General features: G+C 50.3%; 1 protein-coding gene across 6 annotated transcripts; it reads right to left on the bottom strand.

The window, feature by feature from the left end:
• Positions 1-2838: 2838 nt before the first annotated feature.
• On the bottom strand, positions 2839-20944 carry SPG7 (SPG7 matrix AAA peptidase subunit, paraplegin). 6 transcript variants are annotated; one of them, XM_023732581.1, is made up of 17 exons: positions 20736-20944; positions 18148-18250; positions 16716-16805; positions 15734-15975; positions 15010-15149; positions 13944-14046; positions 12478-12603; positions 11898-12060; positions 11395-11568; positions 10007-10182; positions 9603-9705; positions 8846-8956; positions 6751-6866; positions 4909-5065; positions 4065-4231; positions 3866-3943; positions 2840-3326 (listed from the first exon to the last, which is right to left on the bottom strand). In XM_023732581.1, exons 1-17 carry the CDS (start codon positions 20916-20918, stop codon positions 3123-3125), a joined length of 2436 nt encoding a protein of 811 aa, XP_023588349.1. In that variant the 5' UTR covers positions 20919-20944; the 3' UTR covers positions 2840-3122. The 6 variants fall into 6 exon arrangements, 5 of the variants coding, with proteins under 5 accessions (XP_023588350.1, XP_023588349.1, XP_023588352.1 ...); XM_004377808.3 differs by having other exon boundaries at positions 2841-3326; positions 10007-10131; positions 20736-20924; XM_023732582.1 differs by lacking the exon at positions 18148-18250 and having other exon boundaries at positions 2839-3326; positions 20736-20846.
• Positions 20945-23053: the final 2109 nt, after the last annotated feature.

Here is a 23053-nt window from a genome sequence, read left to right as displayed (position 1 = left end):
ACGATGAGATATTTGGAGGCTTGTGTCCTGCACTGAATGAATAGCTTGCTGATAAAGTTCTGCTTTATTGAGACACCTGTGGGTGTTGGAAAAATAAGGCTGGGATTCACTGATGAATAACAAGCTTATGATAAGGAAAATGGAACATGTAAAAAGAGCAGAGAAAATGTGTGATAGGACGGTCTGTCAAATGCATTGAGCCTACATGGAAAGTACAAACCCTGGCTCTGCTGCTTAATAGATGTGTACTCCATTATGAAACCCGGGCCCTGTCTGCCTTGCTGCACTGCACACAGCTGTGAGCAAACAAAATGCCATAAATGGAACCACTTAGTAAACTTTGAAGTGGTACCTATCTGTGAAGTTGGAGCGATGTTTAAGAATATGGACTGTGGAGTTGGCTTGCGTTCTACTTTGTACTAGTTTTGAGACTTTGGGCAAGTTTATTAAACTTTAAAGTTATTTAAGCTTTTCCCATGTGAGTAGTGGGAGCAGCTGCTGTGAGGACTGTACATGTTACAGCCCACAGAACACGGAGCACAGTGCCCAGGACATGATAAGTCGATGGTGGTTGTTAACGTCACACAGCTCTGCCATCATGGTGTGGCCTTCAATGCAGCGGAGACGGAAAAGGGGATTATTACCCCAGGGGTGACCTCTCTACTTAATCCTCACAGAAACATCAGGAGGGAGGGATTATCATCCTCATTTCACCACTCTGTCCTCTGGAGCTGGGGTTTGAACCTCCACCTAATCCATACTGGCAGCATATCGTATAACTTGGGAAAACGTTTGTAGGATAAATGCTTGCCTTGACTCAGGACAGATTTCTTTGAACTAAACCAATTAACATGCCTGCCCCAACTTCCCTCTCTCAGACCCCTTTCACTGCTCTCACAACGAAGATGCCTGTTCTATCTCTAGGACAGACCTATCCCTGTCAACATTTTCGCCTCTGGGACACACCTGTTGCTCCACCCAACTTCCAGCTGCTCTTCATTAAGAGCTGCTGGGAGACTGGTGGCGGTGAGCCATATGAGCCCTGCTCAGAATCCAGCTAGCTGTGAAGAAACCAAGCTGTAATCTGACGACCTGGCCTGCTGCACACAACCCAGACAGACATGGGGTCCAATATTCCCATTCCTGACTGCTCCATACTTCCTTTGAGAAGTATTCAAAGCAGAGGCAGAAAAGGTCTGATATGAAATTGTGCTGCCTGCACTCTCAGCTTTCCCAGGCAGAAAGGCTGAAAAAGTGAGCAGTTATGAGGAGTCCTTCTGATACAAAGACTTGGCTAGCTCAAGGGTTTTAAAATGTCTAGTTATAGGGACAGTCTCTGTCGCCCTTGGCACAGGACTGCAAACCTCACTGTGCCTATGGGCTTTTGTCAGGTTTGGGCCTGCAAGGCCACTAGAAGGGCTAGTTAATGCCCCTGAATGCAGTACTGAACCAAGCAGGGCCAGGGAATTCCTGGACAACAATGTGGAGGGGCAGGGTAGTGTTGTACACAGGTCTCTGTGAGGGGGGGATGTAAGCAGATCCCTGGGAGAGGGTGTTGTACATAGGTTCCCATGTAGGAGGGGTTTTGTACATGGGTCCCTGTGGAGGGCAAGGGGTTGTACACGGGTCCCTGTGGGGGGGGGAGCGGCGTGTACACGGGTTGGAGCTGGCCATGTGGCACAGAGATAGGCCCTCCATCTGCAAAATTTATTAGTCTAGCATCACAGCCATTCTCGGGGCTCACCACACCGTTCAAATGACCCAGAAGGGAAGCTAGCTCGACCTGCACACTGTAATTGGCAGTAAGTGGCAGTATGTTAATGCTGTAAAGCTGGGACCTTCATCCCTGACTCTGAGGGACCACACCACAGGGCCCAGCAGAGGGCGGGGGACAGTCAGCTCAGCAAAGCTATAGAGGCCCTTCCGCCATGTGTGCTGCCAGCATTCTGTGGTGTCACAGGGCTGGGACATTGGCCAAGAATGGCTCAGACAGGACAGAGTAGCAGGGGCAGGGGTCTGGGGACCATGCAATTGACATCTAGGTCAATTGGCATAACAAAGTTTATTAAGAAAATGTTCTGCACCCTACTGTGGTGAGTGGCGTCTGGGGCCTTAAAAGCTTGCAAGCGGCCATCTAAGATGCATCCATTGGTCCCAACCACCTGGAATAAAGGAGTATGAAGATCACCAAAGACAAAAGGAAAGAAGTAGCCCAAGAGACAGAAAGGGCCAGATAAACCAGAGACTTCATCAGCCTGAGACCAGAAAAACTAGATGGTGCCCAGCTACCACCAATGACCGCCCTGACAGGGAACACAACAGAGAGTCCCAGATGGAGCAGGAGAAAGGTGGGGTGCAGAACTCAAATTCTAGTAAGAAGACCAGACTTAACGGTCTGACAGAGACTGGAGGAACCCCAGAAAGCATGGCCCCCGGACTCTCTGTCAACCCAGAACTAAAAACAATTCCCGAGGCCAACTCTTCAAAGATTGGACTGGATTGTGGAACATAAAATGACACGACAAGAGTGCCTCTTAGCTCAAGTAGATACATGAGACTAAGTGGGCAGCTTCTGTCTGGAGGTGAGATGAGAAGGCAGAGAGGGTCAGGAGCTGGTTGAATGGACATGGGAATTCAGGAGTGGAAAGGAGAAGTGTGCTGTCACAATACAGGGAGAGCAATTAGGGTCACATAACAATGTATGTATAAATTTTCACATGAGAGACTAACTTGTAAACTTTCGCTTAAACTACAACAATAAAAAAAAAAGAAAAAAAAGAATGGCTCAGACATCTGACTGCTCGGCCCTGGGGTCAGCAATGCCTTACGTGGAAAGCGAGAGTATCTATGAACTCCTGGCATTTGAGGACTGCTCTACACCACACTTGTCACACGCACCAAAATCCTCCCCACAGGAGAAATGACACACAAATGCAAAATTAAACCATTTATCTCTGCAAAGAAGTTTACTAACTGTGCACAGGGAAATGGAGAATGGGCCTCAGACCCCTCAGCAGAGACATCAAGGGCTGACAAAGGAGGACAGGCCTCAGAGGGCAGTCCGCTCCCCGGCGCTGGAGGACATGTGAGCCCCACATGATCGAAGGCTCAGACTACTTGGGTCAGGAAGGCTCCTTGTCGGGTTCCTCTCCACGGAGTGGGGGCTGCTGTGCAGCCTCCTCATCCCCCGAGTCCTGCTTCTCCCGCTCTGCATCAGCCCACCTCTGGGGCATGATCATCTTTTTGGGCCCGTAGGGTGGTGGGCCGATGAGGGCCTCAATGTCCTCGTAGTTTATCACTTCCTTCTCCAGCAACGCATTGGCCAGCTGAAGGACAAGGCAGCTGTGTGAGTCCCCAGTACAAAGCAGACAAGGGCCTTTTGAGAGCAGAGTGTCTCTGTCGCCAATGTCCACGCACACTGAGGCCCTCCCAGCCTTGCAGGCACGAGGATTGAGGCTGAAAGGGTGTCTGTGTGCACAGGACACCCAATGGCACCTTCTGAGGAGGCAGTGACTCAGCTGCTCGGACAGAGAAGAATTGCCCTGTCTCTACTGGGAACGTTCCCAGCAAGCCGCCAGCCTCATCAGTCTCCACTTCCTGCCCAAGTCCCCCTCAGTCTTGGCTGCTTCCATTTCCTTACCAGTCAAGGTGTGTGGCCTATGAATGGGGAGCGGAGAGGATGACGTTGCCCCCGCTTCAGCCCTGGGGTCCAGGCAGTGACTGGGCAGTGATGGTGTCCCCCCGATTACCTCTCTCACTCCGGGGAGGTGACCAGGGCAGTGTCCCTCCTCCCTACTCTCAGTTCAGGGCAGCATCCCCCCTCTCTGTGCTCACTCTGGGGCAACGTTCCCCACAAGACCCTTACCGCCTGCAGCTTGTCCAGGTTGTCCTGCAGCACCTGCTCCGTGTGCCTGTAGGCCTTTGCCACCAGCAGCTTTGCTTCCTGTGAACAAAGGAGGCACAGGTATGCAGTGAGGGGCACATCGGCAGCAACATGTGGCCTGTACACCCTGCAGGGCGACCCTACGGGTACCCTGGCGGGGAGGAGTAAGCCAGGCACTCACGTGGTCCATCAGGTGCTGGAGGCCCTGGCTGAAGGGTCGCCGGCCAATCCCAGTTGGGCTCTCCTGGGCGTCGGGGAAGGAGACAGGGCCAATGCTGGGTGCCATTCCAAACTGTCTCACCATGGAGTAGGCGATCCTGGTGACCTTCCGCAGGTCATCCTGTGCCCCTGCAGCATGGCCCAGAGGGCTGTGTGAGCACATGCCGCAGCCTGACACACACAGGGCACTCCCCCTGCACCCCCACCCCTGGTGGACAGAGGCACCAGGCTCCCCCAACCCCTCTCAGGAGAAACATCAAAATGCCAAAGAGGGTATCTGCACCTCTTCACTGCTCCTTCTTAGAGCCATAACACCCTAACAACTCTCTCGCACTAAACGCCTGCTTGGTCATGAGCTAAGCTCCTCCTGCCATGCCAGCACGGGTCCAGGGAGACACCAGACCCAGGGAAAAGACATGCCCCAATGTCACTGGGAACCCGCTAGCCTCTCAGTGCCCAATGAATGGAGGCTTGAGAACAGCAAGGCTGCGTAAGTTCTGTTCAATTTTGGGTTGCTATCACCAACAGTTAACCAATTAAATGCATTCGTGGTGTGTGTGCACGCGAAATTTTGTTTTGCAAAGTACAGAAAAGTCCTGCTTCCTCCCAGCCTCCTTGGAGCACAGTCCCTTTTAATCACCGAGATTGAAAACTTTACTGAGTCACACGTCCAAGTCTGCACCAGGCTGGCCCCCTACCCCCTGCCCTGGGCAGAAGGGTGACAACAGATAAGCACTGAGACACTAGGAGGCCCCACATGCCATGCCACTGGCTGGCCGGGACTCAGCCTGGCAGGAGCTCCTCACCAGAAGTGACCCTGTTGAAGGAGATGGCCTCGGAGGCGCGGCCGCCCAGGGCCATACACATCCGCTCAAACAGCTGCTCCTTGGTGAAGAGGTGCTGGTCCCGTGGCAGCATCTGCGCGAAGCCCAGGGCTGCATTGGTCCGTGGTGCAATGGAGACCTGCAGGTGTCAGGAGGTCCCGTCAGCAAGACAAGGAGGTTTCAGGGTGGAGATGGGAGAGACAGACAGACTCACTGAGGCTTCAGAGCAGCTAGGCCAGCATACACTGGCCTCAGTTTATAACAACAGAGAACTCTGACATCAGGGAGGACAGCTCCTGGGAACAACTGTTCATATACTATAAGGGTTGCATTTTCCTCGTGTATCATTACTATGTATATTTGGGGGAAAAAGGCAGGGACACACAACAGAAGACTTCGGGAGGTGAAGCACCACAACACCCTGACAGCCATCCTGCTGCCCCCAGCAGGCCCATTGCCCACGGCAGCCTGGGAGGCAGTGAGCCCCCCTGGCCTTGGTCTTCTTCCCTGATTCCAACACCACGTGAGGTGGGCGGCCAGCAAGGAGGCACCTTGGCGCCTAATGTGAGGACAGGGATGGGGCCCCAGGGAGAAGCAGCCCTGCCATTTCTGAGAGTGATGCAGAGATGCTACTTCACAGAGCCATGAGAACCTGATGCTGGATTAAAGTGCAGTTAAAAAGGCCTTAAATCGTCACTATTACAGTGATGATCATAACAACCAAAACATTAACATCACAAACTTTTCTAGCAGAAAATCCACTCTTGGTAGAGAGATGTTTCCTCATTACGACTAGTTTATCTGACCTGTAGTCATCAAATAAAGTAAAAATTCTCCTGAAAGCAAAACGGAATGTGAAATTTTGGTATTTGCTCACTGTGGGTTCTTCTGCATTGATTGTGACCTCCTGACATGCAGCACCGAGTATGATCCACCATGATCACTGCCTCACTTGCCTCATCCCAGCCCACGTGATAGCCCCAGTGCATCCTGAGTCCCAGAATTATGTGTGATGTTGTCAGAGGACAACACTATCACAGGACCAGACATCCAGCCCTGACCAGCAGGTCATCATCCAACACAGCCAACGCTCATTATACATCAGGAACAAGGCACCTGCCACCCTTCTCCCATCTGAAATGCAAAGACGAGTAACACTGTGCCTTCAGACCCTGCAAGGGCATAGATGTCCCTCCTCAGACACCACCCGATGGGCTCCCAAAGTGTACCCTGGGCTATGTCCCCGATGTCTACGTGGGCCCTTAACTTTAAGGGAGTGCCCAACCCAAGTACCCACGTCCCCTCCACAGTTGTTCTGGGGTCTCTGGTCACAAACCCACCATTCGCTGAAGCTGTTTATAACACAACAACTTGCTACTGGCTTCACCAGGCTCACGAATGTCTCTGAGGGCACAGTCATAGCTTAAGAGTCATTAAACCAACATGTATTAGTGCTGGTAGTACATGTGGCAATCCTTAATTCAGACTGCACACACAGAAGAGGGCAAGGAGACCCCCAAGCTCACGTCAGCAAATTCCTGGCAGCTGTGTGGCTCTAGATGTAACACGTACACCCAGTCTCAGTCTCACACCTCCTGCCCTCCCCTCATCATGAGGTTGCTGTTCCGAGACCTTCACAAGCTGTGCTTTGCCTCCACGAAGCACATACACACACGCACGCGTGCACACACACAAAACACACACACACACACACACACACACACACACACACACACACACACACACTCTCCCACTCATACAGGAGTGCCACAGGCCAGAGCTGCTGTGCTCCAGGGCAGGGAAGTTTGCACCTGCTGCACCCACCTTCATCACAGCCTCCGTATGCTCCAGCAACCAGCCAACCAGCGCATGGCCCGATTCATGGAATGCAACCACCCTCTGCTCCTCCTTTGACAGGATCTTGCTCTTTTTGGCAGTGCCTAGGAGGGTGTTGGGAGGTGGGCCACATAGCTCTGGAGAATGCTCCTTCAGCATGACCTGCCCCACCTCAAGCCATCAAGGCAGGGTCACTGTCCACCCCTGCACCTCCCTCCCTCAGGATGTCACCCAGAGTCACTCTCTACCACTGCAATTTGAGAGGAAACATGTTAGGCGAGGGGGTGCAAGAGGAGATCATATCTTTTCTACTTCTGTAAATGTTAAATTAACCAAAACAGCTTCTGCAGCCTTTAGAAATGGCACACCCACCTTCTGCACCCTTCCCTGTGCCAGCAAAGGGCACAGGGGCCAGGCGAGGGGAAAAGGCAGTGCTGGGCAGGCGTGGGGCCCTCTGAGTTCATTTCTTGTTCACTTTTCCCTAGTTCGTTACAGTTATCTTTCATCTCTTCTACTAGTTAGCCACCTCTTATCTAGGTAAGAAGCTTTGATATTAAACTTCCCCTGTTCAAATTACCAGGAATTTCATTTGCTGTCCAACACTTCCCAAACTCCCTCATGTTTCTTGTAAGACCTGGATGAGCTCTAGGTTCGAGTGTTCAGAGCTTCTCCTCCTAGAATCATCTATGGCCCATTTACTGTATGGCTGAAAGTTCCATTGAGGGCACGTCACTATGCAGAGTGTTCACCCAAAGCTGATGGCAGGGACATGCACATGGGCCTCGGGCTGACATGACTGCTTTAACCAGATGTGCCAGCTCACAGCCCGTGCTGTGCAACCAGGACAGAGCTTATTCCTGGAATAAACCTGCTGGCATCTCTTCAGCCACTCTTATTCTCGCCCGATTGTGTGATGTCCAGCCTATCAATGTCCATATAAGAGTGGCTTGCCCAAAAACTGTCAGTGAGAAACAGGAAGCTCCTGATGGAGTGCTTGTGATCCACGCTGCTACAGTGGAGGTCAGAGAACTTCTGCCCACAGGATGCCGAGGCGACAACTGTGGCAAGTAAAGGAGGACTGCCAAGCCACGTGCCTGAGCCACGGTCCCTCAGTCCCTCCCTGCACCTGGTGGCATCGCCCTCTAGATGTGAGCTCACACCAGGTAGATGAGAAACCAAGAAACTGCTTTCTATGGGGATGATCACACAGGAGGCTCAATGGCCACGTGCCCCTCCCAGCGTGCCCCAAACAGTTTGTCTGAGCCTGTTCAGTGAGAGGAGCACACGGACACAGGCCAGTGTCTCAGCTCTGAGGTGCACGTATCTGTGAAACACCTGAAGTACGTCTCTCTGTTCAGGGATTCCTTATACCACAGGAGGGGCAGGGGGCACACAGACCTGCATTGTCCACCCACAGTACCATGGGCGGGGGATACACAAGCCCGCACTGGAGCTCACTCTGCCCACAGTACTGTGGCAGGGGATACACAGTCCTGCACTGTCCACCCCACCATACCATGTACTGTGGGGGGCATACACAGGCCTGCACTGGGGCTTGCTCCACCCACTGTACCACGGCGGGTAATACACAGGCCTGCACTGTCCACCATGGTGGAACTGGGGGACTATACACAGACCTGCACTGGGGCTCCTTCCATGCCACTGTACCACGGCAGAGCAAGTGGACTATACACAGACCTGCACTGGGGCTCCTTCCACCCCGCTGTACCACGGGGGAGGGGATCATACACAGACCTGCACTGGGGCTCCTTCCATGCCACTGTACCACGGCAGAGCAAGTGGACTATACACAGACCTGCACTGGGGCTCCTTCCACCCCACTGTACCACGGGGGAGGGGATCATACACAGACCTGCACTGGAGCTCCTTCCACCCTGTTGTTGTTGTTGTGAGCCATTAAGTCAACTCCGACTCACAGCAACTTTACAGGACAGAGTAGAACTGCCTCATAGGGTGCACTGGGGCTCCTTCCACCCTATCATAATTTTTTTCTGGTATAAAGGCCTCTGCTCATGCAGCATCAAGGACACAGACTCTGGCGGGAGAGTGTGGCCCCTTGTACCTGCCAAGACGCGCTCCACGGCATACTCGAAGTTGGACGTGTGGACGGACGTGTGGCCCTCCCGTGCAGCGTGCAGCGCAGCCTCGTTGCAAATGTTTGCGATGTCAGCACCTGTAAACCCAAACAGCAAGCGATGAGACACACTGTGACCTCAAGCCTGTGAGGGGCAGCACGATGTGGGGTGAATGCAGACAGCACTGAGTGAACCTGAGACACCTCAGGATGGCTGGGGGGCAGGTTCCATGACGACTGGGGGTGGTTCCAGGATGGGTGGGGAGTGTATGTGTGGCCCAGACACAGACAATGCCATCAAGGGAGTCTGAATGCAGGTGTAGTATGGGTAGTCCCCGACTCACGACGTATTAAGAGTTACAACAAATTGCGCTTACGATGGTCTGTTTTTTTTTTAAATGCATCTTATCTTTAGTAATATGTACTACATACAACGTTGCAATACATAGTTCACTGTATCATTCACAGATGTTGACTGCAAATGTTCAAAGATTGGATTTATAAAAGATAATGATAATAAAAGGCAATAATAATGAAAACTAACAAAAAGAAGACTGACGTCAGAACCAACTTACAATGGAGTTGTTGGAATAGAACCCCACCGTAAGTCGAGGACTACCTGTACTGTGGCTCCCACCCAGGCCTGTCAGGACAGCAGGGCCACCCCAGGGATCCCCTGCTGTGCCCTCAGCATGGGGTGCTGCACAGGCTGCAGGGAGAGACACGCCAGGAAATGGCTTTCTACCACTGAATCCAGGTGTCAGCTCTGCCAGACGCTGTGAGTAAAAGCTGCTTGCCCGGGTCAGCTTCAGACTCTTCAGGTGCTGCTCGAAGATCTCTCTCCTCTCCTGCCAGAGCAAAAAGGAGATGCAGGATTGGATGCAGCCTGGCAACACTCAAGGCGCCAGCATGCATGCCTCTGGGAAGCCACCAGGCACTTCTGTGACATGTCTACCCATGGGTAAGAGCCACTGAGGGGTTCCAGGAAGGGGTGGTGGGAGTGGATCAAGGAGATGCCTGCAGGCTCCACACAGACAGTAGACCAAAATCAGGTGGGTGGGAAGGGCTGCTTGCTCATGCTGCACTGACCGGTGCCTGCAAAGTTCATGAATTGCTGGCCCTGACGCTGCTCGTCCCCATGGTCCCCACCTGCAGGGTGGGGAGGTCAATGAAGACATGGCGATCAAGCCGGCCGGGCCGCATCAGTGCACTGTCCAGAATGTCAGCGCGGTTTGTGGATGCCAGAACGATGACATGGTCCGTCGTGCCCATTCCTGGAGGAAGCGGAGACACGTGGCCTTCAGATGCTGCTTGTCGTGTGACTGCTGCCATGGGAGCCGTAAGGACAAGAACGTGTTGCTTTGGGCCCTGAAAGCAGCTGTGACCCCAGTGGTCAGCGTATGGCAGGAGCACACGCAGTCTGGGCTCTGCCCATGATGGAGGGCGCCATGTGTCCTGTGTGTGCTCATGGCGCGGGGGAGAGGGGAGGCTCAGTGTACCATCACCCCATCACCACGCCCTCTGCCCTCGTGGTCATGGCACAACGACTGTGACAACTCATTGCCAACAGTCTGTGTGCCTAGCTTTGTGGGCACAAGGTTTCCAACACAGGAACTGCTAACTGGAAGATCAGAGGTTCAAGTCCACCCAGAGGCACCTCGAAGAAAGGCCTGGCGATCTACTTTCAAAAACTCAGCCACTGAAAACCCTCTGGAGCACAGTTCTACTCTGACACACGTGGGATCACCATGAGGTGGGGTCAATTCCATGGCAACTGGTACTGGTAATCTATAATCCATAAAATATAACTAGAATTCCGATTGAAGAAAAAATAAAATTAAAAATTGATCTTGCAAAAAATAGCTCAAAAGAAAAACAGCTGCACCATCACTGTCACCTTCACCAGGTCATTTCCATGACTAAAAGGAATGACTTGGATGCCTGCTGGAGCTCCTTCTCGAGGGCAAAAGCACAGTGCCCACTTGGAGCAGCCTGGCTGACCGGCAGCCCTTACGAACATTCCATCTAGCCCCTATCTGGTGCCACAGGCCCACAGCTCAACCAGGCAGCACCCACCGGCACACACTACAGCAGCAACCTGCTGGATTCATTGAGATTACAAACCTAAGAATCATCACCTGACTTACCACTTATAGTCTCAGTTTCCCTAACAATAGTCTTGATTTTATTAGAAGCTGTTTCTTGAGTGCAGTAAGATAAAGAGTTCTTAAACTCAGCTTGTTTCTAGTAATCAACTGCTAAGAACTGCTCCTTGGGAAATAATATCGTCCACATCTATGGCAATGTTTTATGTCTCGATCATTAGTTTAAGACTGCTAGAACAACAAACACACATAGCTTCACCTGCATAGAAGCTGTTGCCTGGGCGAGGCTCCATCTCTGCCCAGCCTGGGTCGGGGGTACCCTCTCAGCTGTGTCTTGGTGGGGGCCGCTCTCCTGACTCTGCCTGGTGGGGGGAACCCTCTCTGCCCTGCCTGGGTGGGAGGCACCCTTCCAACCCTGCCACATGCACTCACCGTCCATCTCCACCAGAAGCTGATTCAGTGTCTGCTCCTCTTCCGTGTTGGAGAAGCTGGACATGGTGGTGGAGCGCTTCTTGCCCACAGCATCGATCTCGTCAATGTAAACAATGCAGGGGGCCCGGTGGCGGGCTTCCTTGAAGAGGCTTCGCACCCGGGCAGCGCCAAGGCCTGAGGAACAGAGTATCAGAAGCTGAGAGACAATGGGAAATTGTATTGACTATTTAGACTACATCAAAACAAGCCTTCTCCTCTCTTGCAAACACCACTGTCCTCCATGTCCAAGCAGAGGTCGTGGCTGGTGGGAGCCAGGAGCTTACTGTCCCCTGACCTCCACAGCTCACAGAAAGTGCAGCCCCAGGACAATAAACCAAATGTTTCCTTCTCATGCAGGCTTTGCCATTTCCCTCCAACGCCACTCTCAAGAAAGGAGGCATGAAAGGAGAGTGATCCCGGGCCAGGGGACACCTGAGTTGGCACACGGCCCCAGTGACACCTACCTCCGATGACCTCCACGAACTCGGGGCCGGCCATTGCCAAGAAGGGCACCTGGGCCTCGGTGGCCACTGCCTTGGCCAGCAGGGTCTTTCCACAGCCAGGGGGGCCGAGCAGCAATGCACCCTTCGGGACCTTGGCTCCAAGCTGGAGGAAGCGTTCGGGGCTCTGGAACAGGAGTGGAGAGAGTGGCACTGCCCCTGGCATCTCAGCCAGGACTTCTGAGTGACTGATGTGACCGCCACCTCCTGTATGTTTGTGGACAGGCCACACTGCGATCCAGTGTTGGTCATCTAAGGCTAATTAGCAATGGGTTCTTAGAGCCCTGCTACTATAACAATCAGGCCCTGAGCTTCGGATGCTGGTCCAACAGGCGCGGTGTCCCGGAGGAGGAAGACAGACGATGGAAACCTGGTTATCTGCACACCAGGGAGGAGGCATCGCCCCACACAGGTCTTGTCAACAAAATCCCAGTCCTGGGGTGTCTGCTGCCTCAGGCTTCCTCCTAGAAAGCCGGAACGTGGGCCTCTTGGTCACTTACGTACTTTAAAAGAGATCTCTTCTAGCTCAACATGTGGCTCTCACCTTCAGATAATCCACAAACTCTTTGACTTCTAGTTTGGCTTCATGCATTCCTGCCACATCTTTGAAGCTGATTCCTTTCCCCATCTTCCCGTCCACAACAGTGAAACGAGCCATTTTGAGCTGATTCTGTGCAGAAAAGAATAAAGGAGAAGGAGCTGTGCCACCCAGCAGAGAGGGAACAATGGCTCCCTCCATATCTGAGACTCAGCCATCCCACCCAAGCTGACACGTCCAATCTCCCCTCGCCATGCAAACATTCTCTCGTCCATCTTGTGGGGTAGGAGAGACACCTCCTCTGAGGGTCTGACAGGTCCCCTTCAGTCCATGGGTTCCAGCCCAAGCTCTCTCCATCCACATGTGAGACAGACAGGGCTACATGGTAATTGTTCAAACACCAGGGGAAACGAGTTTTTACGTCATTAATTAGTAAGAACGTTGTCTAGCCATTTGCCTTAAAACGATACCAAAACACCGCATAAACTAAATAATTTAACATTGCGTTTTACATAAATAACTTATTTTTTCTACATGATTTTTCCCACTATTGCTTAACTTGCTTTTCTGATTATAAGATTAATGCAGTGACACTAAGTATCACAGAGTCTTGATAGAAATGCCAATTGGCAAATTTCCAGAGAGTAACCTGGCGAGACAGATTGAGTTCTGACAAAGGTACATGTACCTCAGCTAGAGTTCTCCTCTCAGGCAGATGTACCGGCAATCATCAGACATGCACTCAAAGGAGGCGTGTGCATGGACGTCATCCCAGTACCATTTAAAATACAAAAAGCATGAAGCAGCAACCCAGACATGTGACAATCATAGACCTTGTTAAGTGGAGCATGGTACAGGCCCAGTGAGTGACCGTGCTGCCACTGAAGTGAGGGTGCCACGCTTTAGTTATGGGCACACGTGTTCGTGGCATAAAGGGAAGCACCTTGGGGACAGTGTGACCAGCTCTGTCACTGTGTCTGAGGGGTGGGGCAGTCTGGGGCTGCCCAGCCTGTCTCCCCTCAGGCTCTGCTGCTCTTCACCTAATCGGTTACACCCTGCTCAAGTCCAGAGGAAGTCACAAGAGGAAAAATACTTTATGTTGATGCCACCACAACAGGAGAACAGTTTAGAATCGCATGAAGGAAGGTTATTCTTTTAAAGACAACCTTCAAAATTTCTCAGCTTCTGAGCTGTCATTCCTGGCTGATCTGAATATTGCAGGATAATATGCCCTACAAAAGCACTCAGCTCAGGGAGGGCCTCATCTGTGGCTGGCTTCTGTCCACTCTCCAGCTGGCCGGTCAGAGAGAAGGGCGGGTGCCAACTTGTGGCTCCAGGCTGGCATGGCCACAGGTCAATTTTCACTGCAGACTTATCCTGTTGTTCATGGGACACATACTTGGCAAGCACAGATACAGACGAGTCCCGAGACTGAGACTGCGAGTTCAGGGAGATATTGTCGTGCAACTTACAAAAGCACTGAATCCACCTTCCCGGCCTGTCATCCCAGCTAGGCGGAAGATGTACCACAGGATGGCCAGGCCCACAGCCGTCATCCCCAAGGCGTACAGGGCACTAACGTGAGAGAGAGGGAGAAACAGAGAGAGCAGGGGGAAGAAGGGCAAGTTACAGGTGAGGGCTGTAACCTGGCCACTAACAGATCAACCTTTTTATAAAGCTGGACACCTGACAACATGAGAAAAGCAATACCTAACTGAAACCAGAGAGCAGAACAAAATGGCAGTGAAAACAGGTTTTCTGTCAGTTGCTGCCAATCATGCTCTTTTATAAAGTCTTTGCAGATTCAAGCTCGCGAATGGACGTGATGGGCCACATGGAGCCAGAGCAGCCTGGAGTGCACGTAGACCTGAGTGCCTGAAGCCTGCAGCGTGCCCAGAAAGAGCAGCTTTTATGTTTTCAACATGAGGCTGGCAATGCTGATTTGCAACGCAAAATGACGCAGTAGTAACCATGACAACTCCTGGACGCTGGTGCTGGTGCCCTAGGCAGGTCCCTGCCTCCTGCCCACCACCCCAACACTAAACACAGCAGCCTTAGAGCATCATGCTCTAAGGAAACCCCCAGGCCGTGAGCTCGAGTCACGTGTCCACCTCTGCCTGCCAGCCACACTGTGAGGTGATCCACGTGAGGGCCCAGTGAACGTGCTCCCACTAGGGAAGCTGTCAGGTCCACAACTACCACCAGCTCCTGCATGTGTCTCTCTTTCTCTGCAACATTGAAATAAGAACTGCTACTGGGCATTACTGTCTCCACCCTTTTCATTCCAGTTTCCTATCTGTGGAAGACAGCAATCCCACAGGTGGGTTAAGAAACGTCATAGAGACTAGAGAAAGGACTGGAAGAAACTCCAGCAGGCCTGCACATTTCCAGAGCTCCCCCTGCTAGATTATTCCCGCACACAGGGATTCTGGTCCCGGGCAGGCAAGGCCAGCCAGAGACTGTGTTTGTTTCTCACAGCCCCACCACGTGAGCCTGGCTTAGGACAGAGCTAGAGAGCTGACAAAGCCGAACACATACTTCCCAAAGAATCCCGTTCGTTTGTAGGAGACTGGGATCCTGTCCTTGACTTCAATATTCAGCTCATCTTCAGCTGCTCGAAGCTTCTCTTCAAATTTGTCAATGTTTGCGACCTGCATCCTGTACATTAAGGCCAGTCGCTGGGGGCACAGAGTAGAGAGCACTATGAGAGATGGGCACAGAGGGGAGAGCTCTCCTTACCCAGTCAGCAGACAGCAGCCCCTGTAACACATTTTATAGACACTCTGGTGTAGCCCCTGTAACACATTTTATAGACATTCTGGTGTTCTGGAAGAAGGTCCTTTCATCAGCCATTCAGAATTGACTCCCAAGTCTAAAACAGTTTTAATTTTCTCAAACACAACTACAACAAAATTTCAACAGATGTACTTTTTCTATTGTCCACTAATAAGAAAACCGTAGGAAAATGGGGTATAGGTGTTTGCTTTTTAAACTGCCCACCCACTGGCCCTGATGTGGGTCTCAGCACGGCTGTGCATGCCAAGTGTGGGGACCACACACAGCGATGCGATGTAACTGGGCAGTATGAGACTCTTTAAATCTAACAACACTCACACCGTGTTTTATGAAAACTTAACACGGGAAAACCAAACATACGGGGAGGTGGGGCTTGAGTTAAAAAGGATTCAGATAAGTCTGCAGTTCTCCCAAACACCTGTTACAGGCTACATTCCCCTACCCTAACGGGTGCCTCGTCACTCACCGGCCGCCCAAACACCACAGCCCCGGGGTGCAGGTAGACTTCCACCACGTCACTCTCGGGTACCACCTGGACACGCTGCACCTCACCTTTGGCCAGCATCTCATTGACAAAGTCGTTCCAGGAGATGTTGCCGCCGCTGGAGCTGAGGGAGTTGAGCAGGCTCATGACGACTGCAATGATGAACAAGGTGCGCAGCCGTTCCCGGTACATCTGGTCTTCTCGTTCTTTCCGCTTCCTTTCCTCTTGACAAGGGTGGCCACAGGAGACAGAAACACAAGACTAAGATGCAGTGAGCTCAGACCCGGCCTTCACTTCAGGAGAGCTCAGCTGGGGTGGGGATGCTGGCTGCCTTGCTGTCAGGGAGAGGTGAGACATGGAAAGGTGCCCACGCGGCCCAGGGGCAGCCATCAAAAGCATTTCTGAGGTGGTCTGGACCACTATGCGTGTCAGGCTCACAGAAGTGTGAATACATGCAGGGGCCAGTCTTGTGGAGGTACACACCTTTCTCTAGGGCTCTCAGTGCCTTTCCACCGAGGCTACCTCTGCGTTGCACATACAAAGGCCACCTCTCCATAGCACACACCGAGGCCACCTCTCCATCACACACACCAAGACCACCTCTCCATCACACACACCAAGGCCACCTCTCCATAGCACACACTGAGGCCATGTCTCCATAATACAAAGCAGCCACCACAGAGTCAGCACCTAATTAAGAGTGAGCTCTTTGAGAAGAGAGACCATTTTTACGAGACCCAGCATACAGCCTTGTCCATCTGCCTTCAGGTGACTACAACAGGGGACACCTCTGGAAGGATCTCTGACAGGTCAGCCCAAACTAGACGGGAACAGGACAGGTGCACAGGGCCAGGCGCACACAGCTCCCCAGTTCTCGAGCATCTAAGTGGTTTCATGGTGCTTAGACTAGACCACAGGTGTAAAAACAAGCAGAGATAGCACTGTTTAAGAACATCAGATATACCTTCATCATCCTCAGGGGTCTTTGCCCTGGATTTGTCATTGTCCTTATTCCTCTGCTTCATCCTTGAGGTGTTAAAATAGTAGGTGCCCCCTGCAAGGAACAGCAAAAGTATTTACTAGCCAAGGTTTGCAACTTTGGGGAGACATTTAGGAAAGACCATATTCTCAAATGACCAAATCAAAACAGAAACCATGTGAAAAACTCTGTCCATACGATTTATAAGTTTATAAAGATCGTAAAGCATTTCTTTTTATTATTGTTAGTATAGTATTTGCCAATTACAGAATAAGAAACAATTTCAACTTATGAGATTAAATATCTTTGCTATTTAAATTAGTCAATGGGAGGCAATAAACGTTAGTTGTGAACATAAACTTGAGAAAACATCATGAGAACAAGCCTTTCAATATATTAGGTTACTTTAAGTGAATTTAAACAAATGAACAACACAAGTGGCTTTGGCACATGTGACAACAGCAGCAACCCAGCTGCTATGACCACCAAGATAGGCCGAGGAAGGGCTGTGCTCTGTAGGAGTCTCTACTCAACAATCTGTATAAAAAGGGAGAAAAAACGGAGGGGGTTGGGGGTGGCTCACAGCCACAACCTAAACTGTAACTTTCGAACTTTCTTTACAGACACGTAAATAGAATCACAAATGAAACTACCTTGGCTTATAGTCCTCAGTTACTTTGGTGGCTAAAGCGCGTGCTTCCTGTCTGAGAGTCTGCGGGTGCATGAGATCATTTAAATGAGAAAAAAACCATGAGGCAGATGTGCAAGTAGCCACCCGCAATCTAGGCGGCAGGCCAGCGCTCTCCTCACCACCCACAGCACCAGGCTGCTTAATGTAAATTAGGAGTCGGAATATTTCACTTTTGTCCCTGTTACAACTGGACAAAGCAGGGAGTGAAATGATACCGTGTCAACCCCTAAGGTCCTTTAACCTAAGGGCAAGCATGCAGTAGGGCTTGCTGGGGTCTCATTAAAGAGAACAATTCTATTATAAATGCACATTAGCTACAGGTTATTTCTACCTTCTGGATATAAAACATTCAGGGCCATTTGGTAGATCCTCATTAAAGGTTCTTGGAGCTGGCTAGATAACAGGAAAAACTTTTTTTAAACAGCCCTATTATTACTAAATACTAGAACTTTTTTTTAAAAAAGGCAACTTAAAACAAAATAAGCAAAAATGCCCTGTTCAGATCTTAAACACGCTCTCTTTTCGTGCCTTCACTTCAGAGACTCTGAGAACTGAGCAAACGTCCACTTAGTGGCCAAAGAAATGGACGGATTTTCTCCTTCTGTCAATGTCAAACCAGCGACACTGTCCTAATTTATTCACAAATGCCCAGGAGGCCAAAACCTCTGCTAGTCGGATGGAGAAAACACTCTCCACCTTGTCATTTGCTTTTCAATATGTACACACCTAAAATCTTCCAGAGACTGACTGGATTCTGAATTAGATGCTGTTTCAATAACAATCCGCTGATCCCTTGAAAGGTAGGGGTCAGTAGTTGCAATTCTAAGCTCTGGAAAAAAAGAACAATATCAAGGATCACACCAAAAGCACAGCACACTAAAGCAATGCAGGTAGCTCCCCACTATAAAATTCTTTAAAAAAAAATGCTCGAATATTTATTTATGTGTAATGTTTACATTGCCCTGAACAACATGTGAAGTGAGCATTATTTCAGTCATAAGACAAAATCAAAAGGTCAAAAGCAAGTGAGCAAGTCAAACGAAACACTGAACAAGACGCAGGGTGCACTCGCTGCCACTCTGTGACCTGAGAAGCACTACACCCCAGTAGGACAGGACAGGCAGGCACATCAGGCTGACCAGTGCTCCTAAGGCAGCAGTGACTGCCCAGACCCTTTGCTCTTGACATCTCCAGAAAATAATTCCTTGAAGGACATTCCCAAGCACCACAGCAAGTTTACCACTCTGAATCCCAATGTTCTTTTCAAGATAAATATTTTCCCACTAGAGCGTGTTTTATGTTTCTAAGGTCAATGGTCCAATGTAGTTTTTCCTATCTCTGTGTTGCCATTGGGTTCATTTCTGGTATTTGTTTTTTCCCCTTAGCTCATCCCTGTTCTGCAGGTGCTATGGAGAACAGTAACACCTTGCTCCATGCTCTTTCCTAAGGAGTACATGTCACTTCTTGTTAGCAAAAGGATGAAAATCCTGTCGGGTACAACTGATTGTCTGTTTAACTACTACTACTACACTTGGCTTAGCAATGACCAGAAGAGTCATATAAGTGGGGGAGGGCAGCCACAGAGTGTGGCTGCAGAGGGGTGTTAGATAAGGCAAAAGAGCTCCTTTCTTCACTGTGAGTCTCAAATGTCTGTTTAAACCGAGGTTACTGTATTACTGTTATAGCCACTGGTGAGAAAATTTGCTTAGATTTCACAAGTGAGTGTGAATTGCCTACCTCAGCTGTTATAGTCACAAAGTAAGAGTTCTCTTCAAGGCACAAGATCAGACTAAAGATTATTTTCCTTCTCAATAAAACTTAAAACAATAACAATAGAACATGTAATAAATCTACAGTTGCCTTAGATTCGGGAAGGGTGGCCAGTAAACCAGCATATGGTATTAATTCAAATTGACCCTCACAAGTTATGGTACTATATAATAATAAATTACAACCTAAAATGTAAAGGTTGAAATCCTAACAGAGGGTTGGGGAAAAAAGCAGCCAAAAGGTATAAAGGACTTAGGGTCTTTTTTTTGTTTTCAGGATGTTAGTTAATCTTAGTGGAGAGAGTAGTGATGGTTCAGCTGTAAATTCTCGCTGTTCATGTGGGAGACCCGGGTTCAATTCCCAGCCAATGCACCTCATGCACAACCACCACTCATCTTTCAGTGGAGGTTTGCATGTTGCTATGATGCTGAACAGGTTTCAGCAGAGCTTTCAGACTAAGAGACTAGGAAGAAAGGCCTGGTGATCTACTTTCAAAAATCGGCCAGTGAAAACCCTATAGGCCACAACAGTCTAACTGGCAACTGATCATGGGGATGGTACTCTCCCCTATTTTCCACTGCGGGCCACATAAGTAGATTGTCCGCTGGTCCCCTTTGGGTTATGGTGTCATATCAGAGACTCAACATTGTATCTGACAGTAACTAGTTGAGCACTCAGTGTTGGTAGCCAAATGAAACCTGGTGACATAAACCAGTGTTATTAACTGGATGCATAAACTGTTCTCCTCCATCATGGCTGTTTTGTTCATGATCTCTTTCAGCAGGCACTGTGGTGACTCAGGAAAGAAGATTCCAGTTTCATTCTTTATTCTGTTGTGCCTGGGGTTGCCATGAGTCTGAAGCAGACTTGAAGTCAGTTAACAACAGTCTTAGCGGAACAAGGGGCATCTCCACATGGGAGGTGCTGAATAAATCGGTAATAAATGAAGACCCATAACATGTCAAACCACATTACAAAAATAAAATACAGCTACATGATATTCTGCTCATGCAAAAAACTTCCTGACAGCCCATTTAAAGCAATAGCAAACTACCATTTGGAAGGTGTTGGAATTCACCCTGAAGCCCGATCTGTAAGAGCCAACTGTAAAATAATTCTCTGCTAGAAAACAGTGACGCTCTTACTGGATTCAACTGCAAAACGGCAGGAAGAGAGGGGGAAAATATCCCTACAAAGTGTAAGGGTTGGGAAGACCCATGTGGAGGGCTGTGCGATCGAGCCCTGCCTCTTCCGGGTCTGTCCTGCCCGGCTAGACGCCCGCGTTTCAATTACTCCACACCGCTGAGATGCGCTGTTTTGAAGTAAAACTTCCAACATCCAATTAGAAAACACAAGCCCTCCGAAAACAAAGTCCAGGGCGTCCTGCAGGAGCAGAGCAGCCCGAGGATCGGGCGAAGGCAGCCGAGCTCCCACACCGGGTGCCCAGGGCATCTGTGTGGCAACCAAGTACCCCGCGGGGCGCTTGGCGGCCTGGGACCCCAGCCCACTACGAGCCCAGGAGACCGGACAGGCCAAGGGATTACCTGCAGGGCTCGGCCTCCGGCCCCGGCGAGACCCCCCGGAGGCCCCTGAGTGACGTATGGCCGCCTCCTCCCGACCCTGGCGAAGAGGCCTGGGCTCCGGCCCGAGCCTGGGCTCCGCAACCACCCAGGCCCCAAGCGCCGGCCCTGGCGGAGGGCACGCAGCAACAGCAGCACGGCTGCCATCTTAGCCCGGCCACCGCGGCTACTCGTGGAGGCCTCAGGGACGCCTGCGCGGTTGGGGCGTCAACGCGCCTGCGCGGTCTGGCCTCCAAAAAGCTCCGTTCTCGCAACGCACTTCTCCTTCCGCAGCCGTTTCGGCTTTCCCAGGGCGCGCGATGGCGGTAGTGGGCCACCTTGCTTTGCTGCAGCTTCTAATCCCATTCGGGTTCCCTAACCATTTATTGAGGTCCTACAACGTGCCGAGCGCCGGGAGTACAACAGCGAGCCTGGCAGGCGCCGTCGCCGGGCGCAGATGCCGTCGCGTAACCGCGGAAAGAAATGGCGGGCGGTCCGGCGCTGTGGGCGTGTCTTGTCGCCTGTCAGGTTTTTGCGGCCCGCCATGCCGCGGCCGGGTTTCCCTCTCGTCCCCTGCCCAGGACTCCCGCGCACGCTGGAAGAAGGGGGTGGGTTTCTTAGGGCTTTATCAAAGAAAACTCCATCTTATTTCCAGTTTAAGCCTGTTTCCAGGACCTGGCGAGTGGATGGTTGGGTTGGCTGTACGTTTTTAACATCGACCTGCTTAAATGGAGTGTGTTTTGGTTTTGGTTCCCTCAGATTTACTAATTTGGGGCATTTCACGTCTTACTAGCACTTGTAGCAGAACTCGGACTGAAAAGGATCACCTGGCTGCTTTAGAAGAATTTCTTAGGCGCCCAGTGGGTGGGGGACAGTTTTTACCAGAGCAAATTGTGTGTAATAATCCAAGGAAAACGTGCACAAATGAGGGAAAGCGCGCAGGTCCGAGTGGAGCACTTGCTGATTCAAACAGCAGCATAATTACGCATCATGGAACAAAGACAACCCATTCTTAATTTGAGTAGTAGTACTAAAAAGTACTCCACCCAGACCTGGGTTCCCGATCTCAGGAGGGAGATAGGCGAAGGGGACTGCCCTGAGAACCCTTTCAGAGTCAGAAGTCAGTTGACAAATCGAGTTAACGCTGTCATTTATTGGCCTAAGGGCTGATGAGCATAAACATACATGCTCTAATAGACAGAAAGGTGAGTTATTTTCCTTCATGACAGTCCCCCCCCCAAAAAAAAAAGGGTGCTCAACCTGCAGCAGGAAGGGTTTAAGAGAAACAACGTTTTGAAAGGAAGGTAATTAAGCACTTCATGACTGGGATAGGAGTCTGGAATATTCCTTCTATAGATCTTTAAATTGGGAGAGAGAACGATTTTCTCAGAACATTTTAATTATTTTCTCTGAGAGGCAAAACTGGTGAGCTGACTCATTTCTGGAAGCCAGAGTAATCAATGACTGAGCCCAGCCAGGACTATGGCCCATGAGACCCACAAGTCTGTTCATGGGGAATGAGGCACTGTATCAAAAAATGAGGGAGAAGGGATCTGTTATTTTATTTCATGGTCTGTTACCTTCTTGCTCTGCTCAGGAAGGCTCCCTTCTGGGTGTTTTGAAGTGCAAGTCTACCAAGTGCAGCAGCATGAAGGTAACTCTGGGTTCCCCCTCCCTGGCTGCCTGAAATTTCTAGAGGCCTCTTGTTCCCAAACCTTTCTTAGTTCTATTCCACTTCTACCTTAATTTGCTTAGCTCTCTGACTGCTGATTGCTTAGATCTGAAAAGCGCATTGAATAGAAAAGACAAAAGACTAGAAGGATATATGTTACACAGGTAGGATTATGATGATTTAGGTGGGTTTCTGTGCTTTTTATATCCCCCAAATTCCTCACAATGAAAAATTATAACAATAACTAATATTACCAAGTACTAACTAGTACCTGGTTTTGTGTCAAACACTTTGTACAGATTTTCTCATTTAATATTCACAACTCTGTGAAGGAAATACTTTTAATTTCTCTACAGATGAGGAAACTGAGACTCCAAAAAATTGAAAGTAACTTGTCCAAGGTCACAGCTAAGAAGTGATGGCACAGAGTTTCAGAGCTGGTCTGACTGGTTTTTCAGCCTACACTCTCCACCTTCATACCTTACAGATTACAAGAACAAAAGAGTAACATGTCCTTTCCACCCTGTGCCCCCCAAACTAGAAAGATTTGGGGAAATGTTTTAACTGTCCTAATTTGATCCTCAGCTGGCCAGTAGCCTGTGCACTTTTGAGAGGCATTTATCTATGGTTG

The sequence above is a fragment of the Trichechus manatus genome, unplaced genomic scaffold, assembly GCF_000243295.1.
Source record: "Trichechus manatus latirostris isolate Lorelei unplaced genomic scaffold, TriManLat1.0 scaffold00053, whole genome shotgun sequence".
NCBI classification, from domain to species: domain Eukaryota; kingdom Metazoa; phylum Chordata; class Mammalia; order Sirenia; family Trichechidae; genus Trichechus; species Trichechus manatus.
Note: the sequence above shows the minus strand (reverse complement) of the source record. Positions and strands in the feature narration are given on the sequence as shown.

What these genes read in the sequence shown, in the direction of transcription:
- SPG7 (XM_023732581.1), bottom strand. Translation starts at nt 20,918, where the DNA reads ATGGCAGCCGTGCTGCTGTTGCTGCGTGCCCTCCGCCAGGGCCGGCGC. An exon ending in AAGGTGGATTCAGTGCTTTT is followed by an intron (nt 12,604 to 13,943) that starts GTAAGTTGCACG and finishes TTTTCTGCACAG; the next exon opens with AATCAGCTCAAAATGGCTCG. An exon ending in GTTCGTGGAGGTCATCGGAG is followed by an intron (nt 11,569 to 11,897) that starts GTAGGTGTCACT and finishes TCTGTTCCTCAG; the next exon opens with GCCTTGGCGCTGCCCGGGTG.